Source organism: Daucus carota, chromosome 9, assembly GCF_001625215.2.
Source record: "Daucus carota subsp. sativus chromosome 9, DH1 v3.0, whole genome shotgun sequence".
Taxonomy (NCBI): Eukaryota; Viridiplantae; Streptophyta; class Magnoliopsida; order Apiales; family Apiaceae; genus Daucus; species Daucus carota.
This window is the reverse complement of record NC_030389.2, coordinates 25,682,125-25,693,988: the sequence shown is the minus strand read 5'-3', so window position 1 is coordinate 25,693,988 and position 11,864 is coordinate 25,682,125. Positions and strand designations below refer to the sequence as shown.

Sequence of the window (11,864 nt, the reverse complement as noted above, 5' to 3'; positions counted from 1 at the left end):
AGGTTTTATTAAATTACCTTAACTGTCCATTTATGTTTCACAATTTACAGGAATACCAAGGGTTTAGCTTTTTAAAGTGACTGCTAAATCCGACTCCAATTCTTTTTCCATCATGGAAAATTCTCGCCCGTTTACATCTCTAATAAAAGAAAATTAATTTGCATGAAATCAATCATGCATGATAATAAATATTTATATAAAATAGTTTATGTTTTATTAAAAAATTATTATATTTACGAAATACATGTGTAATACTGTAATGAAGTAATTATATAAAATTAGGTTGTAAAATGTCAATAAATATTTGATGAGAAAATTATTGGGTTTTTTTATACATAACCAAGTTTGAAAGAATTTTTGCGAAAATATTATCACTTTTTAAAATAAATTGCGAAAATACTATATTTCTGAAAATATTTTCAAAAATACTGCATATGCAACCGTATCTGCAACTTCCAGAAACCATATGCAACCAGAAATACAACTTTGAAAAAAAATTAAAAATTATATTTGTTTGCATAATAAGGTCCAACCGACTGTAATACAGAAAAATAACCTTGTAGGGTGAAACATATAAATTTTTTTTAAAGCAACTAAAACAACGACCAAGAAATTAACTCGAAAACAACTCAAAATTTACACACACGGCTCAAAATTCTATTCAATCGAGGGCTACGGTTTATAAAGCTTTTGGTGGTGTTTGGCATGCAAATATAAACCGACTTCTGGGCTTATAAGTTATAAGCACTTATTTGTACCGTTTGTGTAATAAGTAGAGAAGCACTTAAAAAAAGTTAGGATTACTAGCTTTTGTTTCAGGATTTCTGCTTATTTGCCAAACAGTTTAATCACTTATAAGTCTTAACTTGCTTCTGATTTCTACTTCATTTTTTTATTTTAAACAAAAAACACTTATTTTAAGTTCACCTAAACGGCCCTTTTGTCTTTTTGATTTGATGGAGGAAAACGAGAATAAATCAAAAACGAGAATGATTTTGAGTGTGTTGGTCATGAAACTGAAGGAGCTGAGGCTTTGATTCTTGTGACCAAATCGAATTGTGTGGCACTGGAAATTGATGATAAGTTTAGTGACGGCATGGTGGTGAAAGCCGGTGAACTGGGAAAAAAGATTATTAGAGCATCTTTGGCTATAATTGTTGGCTAAATTGGATCTGTAAAATATAATGTAAAATTTGCTGAACCTGTAAGACATTATGCTTCAATGATATTAACTATAGTGGTTGGCTATAATTTAAAAATAGTATGTTATTAATATTTAGATTGTTATAAATAGAATATATCAGTTTAATATGGTAATAATTAATATGTAATCAGTGGGAATGAGAAAAATAAATTGCGGGAGATGACGTTAAATTCACTAAAGATCTATAGTGGTTCGACAAATATAACCATCCATAAGGGATGGCTATAATTATAGACAAGGGTTTACTATGGTTGGAGTGTTGTTTTTTTGGTCATTGGCTAAAATTTTTAATTTTAGAATGCCACTTAGAGCATCTCCAACCATCTAAGGCCCTTGGCTAAAAAGTGAGTTGGCAAACTTAAAATAAAAAAATTTAGCCAACAGCTCCAAAAACTTAACTACAACCATAATGAGCTGTTGTCTATTAATTTAGCCAACCTCCTATGGATAGCTAAATTTGTCGAACCTCTACAGGTCTGTAAGAAAATCTGTAGGAAGATTGTACATCATTTATTACCATATTGAACTGATATATTCTATTTTAATAATTTAAAATATTAATAACATACTATTTTTAAATTATAGTCAACCAATATAGCCAGTACTATTGAAGCAAAATGTCTTATAGGTTCAGCAAATTTTACATAATGTCTTACAGGTCCAATTTAACCAACGATTATAGCCAATGCCGTTGGAGATCCTCTTAGACTTTTAGCTAAGGGCTTCTCATGGTTGGAGATGCTCTTAAACAAAAATAATATATAGGGGCCGTTTGGCTGGACTTAAAAGAAGTGACTTAGAGCATCTCCAATAACCTTTTTATAGAAGCTCCTAAATTAAAATTTGAAGAGGATATTAATTTTGCTTGCTCCAATAGGCTCCTGATCACTCTTAAATTCCTCAAATTTCTCTTCTCTCTCCTCACTTTTGGGAGCTACTAGTCACTCTTAACTATTATTTTATAATAATAAATTTGTAAGCAAACATTCTCTCTCCATCCACTTTCTTTTGTACCTTTATACACATGACTTACTTTTAATAATATAAAAAAAATAAGGAGTGAATACAAAGAGTGTTGTTGGAGATGAACCCACACTAACTCACTAAGAGTCAATATTTTATATTATATTAAGGAGTGACTTAAGAGACTATTGGAGATGCTCTTATTGCTTAAAGTAAAGAAGTGAATTAAAAGTGAGAAGTTGGTTTGGACTTATAAGCTACCAGAAGTGTTTGGATACCGTGACTTATAGGTTTTTTAGTGTTTGGATAACTTAACTTATAAGTTAATATAATTTTGTAATATATATTATTTTATTTAAAAATAAATTATAATAATACAAGACCTTTTATTATTAAATACATGAAATATTATACAGATTCAAAATGTAAAAACAAAAAGTTGACTTTTGAAACTGGTTCCGCAATAGAATTGTCCTGGATAATTATTATTTTGTTGTAGAATCATGTTAGAATATTGCATAATTTTCAGTGATTTTTGAAATTAAAAAATTATTTTTTATCATTTTCGGGTTAGTATTTTCGGTAAACCAATTATTATAATTCAAAAAAAAATTAAAAATAATGATTTTTGTTATGCGGTCAAAAGACTTGAAAGAAAAATTTTCAGTTAAGTAATAAGATATTAATAAATTTCAGTCAAATTTTGGTCAATTTGACCGGCACAAAACTAAATGTGACAACTAAAAAAGAACGGAAGAAGTAAAAAATAATAAATAAGCAGGTGATTACAGGGGATAATAATGTGTTGCAATAAGTTGGAGAAAGAAAAAAGCCAGTTTTGGTAGCTTTTTTTTAGGGCTCTTTCCGCTTATATTAAGCCATGCTCAACATTTTCCATGAAGTGGGCTTCTGAAGCCCAAAAGCTGATGAGCCGAACACCCGCATAAATAAATGTCAATTTATATTATTAAACGATTATTAAACAAAGGGGTTAAATCTCAGATTGGTCACTAAAGTGGAGGCCATATTTCACTTTAGTGACCCGACTAAACAGGGACTCACATGCACCACTGTAGTAACGGGTTATCACACGGACGTTAGTTTGACCAGTTGACTTCACGGGAACCGTTGTTAAATTAACGTTTCTTTCATTTTTTGGGACGTGGCGGCTACGTTGAGGCCAACTCAGCCGGGTCTAAATGTATTACTGAAATATATCAGTGAAATAACGTTATATAGAATCTTATGTTCGAGTGGAGTCGCGGTTGGGGGCGAATTAGGGTTCAAAAGTGCGATTTGGGAATTAAACCCTAATTGAGTGAAGCAATCAATTTGATACCAGCGGACGAAGCGAGCTCTAACCTCTCTCCATTTGAAGGTATGCACCCCTTTCTTACATCTATAAACCTTAGCTTTTTTGCTGTTTAATTGAGTAAATGCTCTGATATGTGATACATGGTTGTATGTTTGTTCGATTTGTTTACAGCATGTCTTCTACCACAACTCTATACCTACATCACCACGGTGATTTTACATCTCCTCCTAATATTAAGTATGTTGGTGGCAAAACTGAGATAATTAAAGATTTCGATTGTGATACATTTTCATTTCGTGATCTTGAGGAGTTTGCTGAAAAATATGCATATGATGTGTGTTCCTCCCTAGTCAATTTTAGATGTAATGGATATAGTTTTGAAAAGGGTATGCAAGTAATTTATGATGACAATTCGGTTAGGGATTTGATTAATATATGTAAGCCCTATGGTCGAATAGAGTTATATGTAGACCATTTTGATGAGGATGAAGTAATTGATGGTCCAAATCAAGGTGAGGGTAATGAGCATCCAGTGGAGGAAAATATGGGGGGGAGGGCTGCTGATGAAAATATTGGGGGGGGGGGCTGATGAGGAAAATATGGGGGGGTCTGATGAATATAGTGATGATAGTGATCCAGAGTATAAAAGGACTAGTGAGACAAAGGAATCTGAGGATGAGAGCTTTGTTCCTGATGAATATGGCAGTGATATTGAATTGAATGAAATTAGGGAAAACTGTAAAAAATTTAAACAAGGGTTGGTTGATTCTATGAACATACCAAATGAGAATGTAGGTGAAGATTATGAATTTGACTCTGAAAATGAAATTCTAAGGTCTTTATCCTCTTCTAGTGAAGATGAAAATGCAAAAATAGGCTATGTAGGTCCACCAAACCCTAAGAAAAGAAGGGTAGTGAGGAAGAAGGATAGATCTGATGAGGTTCCAACTTGGGAGGTTGGCCAGAAATTTGTTAATATGGCTGAGTTTAGAGAGACAGTGAGAAGATATGGTTTGATTGATAGAAGGGGGATTCAGTTTGTGACAAATGATAGTAGAAGGTGCCAGGTTGCATGTGAGGCTGGTTGTCCATTCTACATTTGGTGTAGTAAGGACAAAGACAGTGCTTCATGCACTATAAAGACACTAGTTGACAGTCATTTATGCACAAAGCCATATAGAAACAAGATGGCATCTGTGAAGTACTTGTGTGATGTTTTTGGGGATAGAATTAGGAAGAACCCTCAGTGGATGTGCAAGGAGATTGCTGAAACAATAAAGAAAGAGATGGAGATTGAAGTTCCTAGGATAAAGATACTTAGACTTAGAAAAATGGCTCTTGAAGGAGTTGCTGAGAGTTTGAAAGAACACTATGCCAGAGTTAGAGATTAATTTGGCCAAGAGGTCTTGCTGAGTAACCCACTGAACACAGTCAAAATCTCTACAACTAGGCTAAATGAAGAGGATCCTGTCAAGTTTTGAAGGATTTATGTCTGTTATTTTGCTTTGAAAGCTGGGTGGAAGGCTGGCTGCAGGCCTGTTATTGGATTGGATGGGTGTTTCCTTAAAACTGTTACAGGGGGCAACTGTTGTCAGCTGTGGGAAGGGATGGGAACAACAAAATGTTCCCCATCTGTTATGCTGTTGTTGAATCCGAAAACACAGATTCTTGGAGATGGTTCATTACTTTGCTCAGGGATGATCTTGACTTGGGTGAAGGACTTGGATTTACAATCATCAGTGATCAGCAAAAAGTACTTGAGAATGCAGTGAAGGAACTCCTTCCATCTGTTGAACATAGGTTCTGCACAAGGCACCTCTGTGCCAACTTTAAAAAAAGGTACAATCCAATTTAATTTGATTAGGCATCTCTGTTGTTCATACTATACATTTAATTGCTTCTGATTGCAGGTTCAATACATCACTACTTAAGAAATGTTTTTGGAACATTGCTCTTGCTACACATAAAGTGGCATATAAAGTGGCATATTCTTTGCTACACACTCCAAGGTTGATAACACAGATAATAACATGTCTGAGAGTTTCAATTCATGGATTATAAATGAAAGGTATGAAATAAGTACTTGATGACCTGTGTTTAATGTAAAACATGAAGTTTCTTATTGGTTTTTGACTAGTTGTTGTCTGTGCAGGTATATGCCACTGCTGACTATGCTGCAAGAGATTCATTTCAAACTCATGACAAGAATGAGGCAGAAGAGGGATGACATGCTTCAAAGTGACCTTCAGCTCTGTCCAAAAATCAAGAAATATTTGGATGTGCTTATCACAGAATCAAGGAAGTGGAATGCTGCTTGGGATGGAGAAAGGAAATTTCAAGTAAAACAAGGAACAAGATCTGTAACAGTTGATTTGGAGAGGGGAAACTGTGATTGCAGGATCTATGATCTGACCGGCATTCCATGCCAACATGCCATTGCTGCTATTCACTCAAGAAGGCACAACCCATGTGATTATGTTTCAGAGTACTATAAGAGGGATAGATATCTTGCAACATATAGATATTCACTGGAGGCAATGAAAGGAGAAGAGTTTTGGGACTTCCATGGTGGGGAGATAATGTTGCCACCAGGCATTCCTAAAAGGCTTCGAGGGAGGCCTAAAAAGCTCAGAAGGAGGGAGGCTTGGGAAGGGGGAACTAGAAGCCAAACTGCACCTTCACAAGGTGTACTTTTGCAGAGATTTAGCAACAAAAGGATAATGCATTGTTCAAATTGTGGAGATTCAAGTCATAGACTGGCAAAATGCCCCACTAAGGGGAAGGAAGATGGTGCACAGAGCAAGACTAGACCACCTGGAGGGGATGCACAGCGAAAAACTACACCACCTACAGGGCTTGAAAAGAAAAAGGCAACAAAAGAGGTTAGAAGGCAGAAATTAAAGTCAAGGAAGCTTAGAAACAAAGGGATTGTGATAACAGAGCAACAAGAAGATGTGCCTCCACCAACACAAGCATCACAGACTACTCCAGTCACTGGTAAAGGCAAGGCAATTATGGAGGAAGAAAACCATTCTGATGAAGAAGAAATTCCACAATCAGTGTGGGATATGTATGAAGAGCAAGGTGAGGAGGAGCCAATTGGAGGTCAGAATGAAACTGAGAGAGAGGAGACTGGGAGTGCTGCTGATCCTCTACCTTTTTTCCACAGAATCCCCAAAAAGAAGATGCCACTCTTGAGGGGTGAGGACACAGATGAGTGGGAAAAAAGCGGGAAGAGCTACGCAGAATTTCGAGAAAAACTGAGGGGGCCAACTGGATACAAGGCTGTCTTCATGCCAACACCAGGGCATAGGAAATTTCAGCCACCACTGAGTCAACAAGGGGGGACACCTCTAGTTTCGACCCCACCATTGAATCTGCAGGGGGGGCAAAACCACTTCCAACCCCTCCATTGAGTCGACAAAGCACCTCTCGACAAAGCACCTCTTCTGCACCTTCAAGGAAATCCACTAGGCTCATGTACAAGAGCTCTTTCAAGTTTAAAAACACAGAAGATGACCCTGTTGAACTATAATGCTCTTGATGAGCTTCATTATCATTCCAGACTAGTATTATTTTGGAACATGGTTATTACCTAATCTGTGGTGTTTAAGTAATCTTTTGAGACTAGTATGTGTGCTTTTGAGACTAGCATTGTTATTTGGTTCTGAAGTTATGTATTTCGAATGGCTTTTGATGTAGACCCTGTTATTGTTTTAATGCAGATGAACTTTTGCCAACTTTCGTTTTCAATATATATTTTACATTTTACAGTTGTTGCATCTGATTATAGCAAATGTAGAGCACCAGTCTTTTCATTCATTACGCATCATTTCGTACATTAAATTCAAACCTAACCACCACTCTACAGCCACATTTAGTTCATACAACTACTACATTTTTACTACTACAACAAAAAACATAGCAACTACAACACACAAACAAAGTCCTATTTATTTCTTCAACTTGTTTTTCTCAGCTTCCACCCTCGATATCTCACCAAACAACAACTTCTTCTCTTCTTTAAGGACCTTCTTCTTTTCAATCACTTCTGCTAAATTTCCTTCAACAAGTTCCATCTTCTCCTCCAGAAAAATCCTCCTCTGATTTAGGTGAGTAATCACTTCCAAAGTTTTATGACTAAAATCCTCTTCGAACCACTCAAAGAAATGACAACCTTCAATTCCCTATGGTGTCCATTTAAATAAAAACTCAGAACCGATTAGCATCTAAAATTTTCGGAAAAACAAGTAAGAAACTACCTTAGATGCTTCACATTTATAGAACCTTCTTCCTGGATTCTTTAGAGTCCAAGAAGTGCAGATTCTAGCTCGTCTCCCACAGAAGCATGTCCTATGCTCCTCCTTCTTCACCGAATGCCCAGAAAAAGAATTGGATCCAGAGTGTGTAATGGGTGTAGGAGATGTTTTCATATTACCAAACTTGTAGAAGATATATTTTTTGTTTCATTTTTTGTTAAGAACCCTAATTGATATATATACACAGAGAAGTTACCGTTGTTTCTAGCCACGTAGGACAGTCAAACGGTCATAATCCAACTACCACGTTTTGTTTTCCGTCTAGGTAATTTAAAAAGTTAACGTTTCTGTGATAACCGTTACTACAGTTGTGCATGTGAGTCCCCATTTAGTCGGGTCACTAAAGTGAGATATGGCCTCCACTTTAGTGACCAATCTGAGATTTAACCCTTAAACAAAGTAATATCTAAATAAATTTCAATTGATATTATTAAATAATAATGTAATGAAAGTTCATATTATATGTAATTTGATAAATTAGCCTGTTGTTAGAACTATGTTATAAAATGTTAGAACTAGGTTATATAATATATCCGGTAATATCTCCGATTCAGCTACGAAATCGACAACTTCTTTAGTAAAGGCCGATCATCGCTCTGCTGGACACAACATTTACAGTTTTCTCCAATATTTCTTTTAATATTTGGAAAGAAAAATTTAAAATTAAACTTATAATACAACCACTAAACTTAATGAAATTTATATAATATATTGAAATCGAATTAATTTCTACAATGATGAATTTTTTTGGATTTCATAAAATGATGAATTTTATGACATTCTTCGATGTATTTCAAGTTTTTTTAAATCTCACCTCAGCTTCTTTTAACTAAAATACTGACAAAAACATCCTAAATCCTCTTCATAGTGCTTGGTACAATGGTACAGTATCTACTAAGCCCTGGCTCACATTTTGAAAATTATGGGAGGGCACAGAAGATAGGATACTGCAGCTCCAAAAGACATAGAAACCAAGATTTATAATAGCAAAGTGAGCAAGTAACCAATATTAACAACTGATTTAAAGATGATATACAATGCAGTTCTGCAAGACAAGAGGAAGTTATAGTTTTAAAAGACAAAAGGAAGTTTGAAGCAGATTCACTGCAATCACAAAACAACTGGCCACAAGGATTACCTAGGAGCAGAGTCTATTCATTAGCGATAGCAACTCTATCGATGATTTTGGCTAAAACATCTCTTGATTCCTCAAGTAAACTAAGGCTCTGATTCAGTCTTGCCCTCTTTGTAGCAACCAAAGGCGCTTCATCCAGCAAGCGCTCAATGCCACCACTTTGATTCAAAACCGCCTTTACGATCTCTTCTTCCATGCCCTGGTTAACCAACTTCTTTAAAGCCAGAAGCAAGTGAAGTGCAATCGAGTCCACCATTCTTTTCAGAACGATGTTCCAGTAAGCAGTTAGCCTCATTTTCAAGTCAAAGGCTTCGTCTCTAACACCCGGATGATCCCTCAAATGGCCAACATCAATTTCGCCAAAACCTTCAATTTTCACTACCGTCGAATGACCATCACTAAAACCCGCTTTGAATGCATCGCGTGAGGTCATGAACTTACTCCACACTGCCATGTACTCTGGGTCACATGTGTAATCTGCAATTTCCTCCATCTCTATAATTTCCATCACCCGAGATGTTGACTGGTCTTTCAATTTATTAATTTGATTCGAGACAGCTCGTTTGATAGAAGATTGTACTTGAGGATAGTTTTCACAGTGATGCATCATTATCTCTTCCACCACCGTCTTAATGTAGTCCCAGACTTCAGCCACGAAGTTTACAGGTATTTTTGAAATCTTTTTTACCTCTACTTGCAGAAGTGAGACAAATGCAGATCGAGGAAGGAAATTAGGCAGTGCAACGCTCTTTGTTTCCTCAAGAACAAATATCTCATCTAGTAAAAACTTCTCATTGCTGAGCTTTTCAGAACTGCTTTTCAGTTCCTGGGAGAATTTGTCTAGCATTTCAGCTAGACGAGCAGTGCAATGCATATTTTTGTTGTCAGCATATTCCTCGAATTCACCTCTTACAAGAACCTTCTTTAAGGACTCTTTTGAAAATCCCAATATCCTCATGAAAACAGTCATTGCTTCTGCGATAGTAGAAAGTTTCTGGGGCAACTTATTTAGCTCCAAAATATTGCCATTTAACTTCGCGTTGATCTTCTTGACAATCTCTGGCAAACACTTAGAAATAATAGTTGCTTGAATTTGCACAAGCTTTCTAGCTAGAACAGGGATACCAACCATAGACTTATCAATTTTGGAAAGCAGTGGGTGAGATTCAAACAGGATACTCTCTTCCATTTTGGCTTCTTCATAAGTTTCATCACCTATACGGTTCCTCACACAAACGTATCCCAGCCCAATATTTACATCATCAGCCATCACTTTCTCAAGAAGCCCCTCCGGAGCTTTATCTGACTTTGTAACCACAGCCAGTGTCCGCTCCCCATTTTTGTCAACAGACTGTGACATCCTTATAGACTCACACGTCGGAAAATCAACAGTTGCTGATAGAACATTCAGTATTATGCTTTCTTCCGGTTTAATATACTCCATTATTATACCAGAAATTTGCTCATATATATTTTCCGGTTGCCCATGCACCGGAACTCGGGTGATACCTGTTGCAAAAAATTCGTTACTCAGTAGTATTGTAGTAAGTACTAAGTCCTAATAATATTATATAAATAAAATCATAGAACAAGTAACCGATCACATTACGGAGAACAACAGACATTGAAGCACAAATTCTGTCAATGCTTGCTTTTTTGTAAGCTCATAGATCTCCTAAAACCCTTAATCAGCTAACTTAAACCTATTTAATCATATAAGACCCTCTATTTGGAAACCCCTGTATCTGATTCGAACAAGTCTTGAGTTAGAGTTAATACTTAATATAGGTTGCATGTTCTCCCCTATTCAAGATTTGCAAAATTAGGCTAAATTTTAACACTTGTGAAGCTCAAAAAATTTCACAACATACATCCTCTGCTAAATTTCTACTTCTACAGTTCTACTCCAATATTGTCTTAAATAACATAAATAATTAAAGAAAATACCCAAAACAGAGTATAAAAACAAGAACAAGCAAACTACAATACAAATGTATCAACACAAAAATAAACTCTCTGAATTTGTTCTAATGATGTTTTAATATTTTATCAATGCATGTCAATGATATTGCATAAATTTTCAAATGAGACCAAGTTAAGCGATATGTACCAGGCAAATCAACCATGGTGAGATCAGGAACTCCATTCTTCTTGACAACAAGTGTCAAAGCTGTATGAGATATCCCTTTTCCATTCCCAGCAATCTCTTCAGTGGCCATGTTTATAGCCTCTGCCACATGCATCTCATCAGTAGAGACCACTTTGCCACTATACTCCAGATGAAGCTCTGACTCAGCCTTGGTGTGATGATGCAGCCTCATTATCAGAGGAACCCTGGTACAAATCCCCTGACCACGTGGCAAGCTGATCCCAGCCAGGGATTCAAGAACACTGGACTTGCCAGAAGACTGGTCACCGACTACAACAATTGTGGGGAGCTGAATCCCCTCTTGCATGACCTTCAAGTTTCTGAGCTTGTCAACAGCATCCAAGAGGGGTCTGATTCTTTCATTGTAAGAAGACACAATGGGTGCATAAGAAGAGAGAGGCACAACTGATTCATCAACCTCAGAAACAACTAAAGGCATATTGCTACTGCTGCTGCTGGTTTCTTCACCAGATTTGAAGACAAATGGGCTAAATTTGTTACTATCTTGCTTTCTAGCTGTGGGTATTTTCTTGTTTTCAAGAACCATTTTATCTATCTGTTTGAGCAAGGAATTGGGGAGCATTAGCACTGGAAATGGTTACTACAAAGTCTACAAGTTATGTTTGCATGCATCGTTTATATGGTCACATAAAGTTGGTTTTGATTTGACAGCAGCCGTCAAATTTTTCAAACATCAGTCAAAAGTTATACTATGTTGCGTGAATGTTTAATACATACTCATATATGGATGATCTAACGTAGGAAGCTGGATTTGCTGC

At 36.1% G+C, this 11,864-nt stretch overlaps 1 protein-coding gene across 1 annotated transcript; it reads right to left on the bottom strand.

Annotated features, from left to right (window-relative positions):
* Nucleotides 1–8,799: 8,799 nt before the first annotated feature.
* Nucleotides 8,800–11,632, bottom strand: LOC108201335 (dynamin-related protein 4C-like). Its single transcript, XM_017369629.2, has 2 exons — nt 11,047–11,632; nt 8,800–10,445 (listed from the first exon to the last, which is right to left on the bottom strand). The coding sequence occupies exons 1-2, from the start codon at nt 11,630–11,632 to the stop codon at nt 8,953–8,955; spliced, it is 2,079 nt and encodes a 692-aa protein (XP_017225118.1). The 3' UTR covers nt 8,800–8,952.
* Nucleotides 11,633–11,864: the final 232 nt, after the last annotated feature.

What these genes read in the sequence shown, in the direction of transcription:
- LOC108201335 (XM_017369629.2), bottom strand. Translation starts at nt 11,632, where the DNA reads ATGGTTCTTGAAAACAAGAAAATACCCACAGCTAGAAAGCAAGATAGT. An exon ending in CACCATGGTTGATTTGCCTG is followed by an intron (nt 10,446 to 11,046) that starts GTACATATCGCT and finishes TTTTTGCAACAG; the next exon opens with GTATCACCCGAGTTCCGGTG.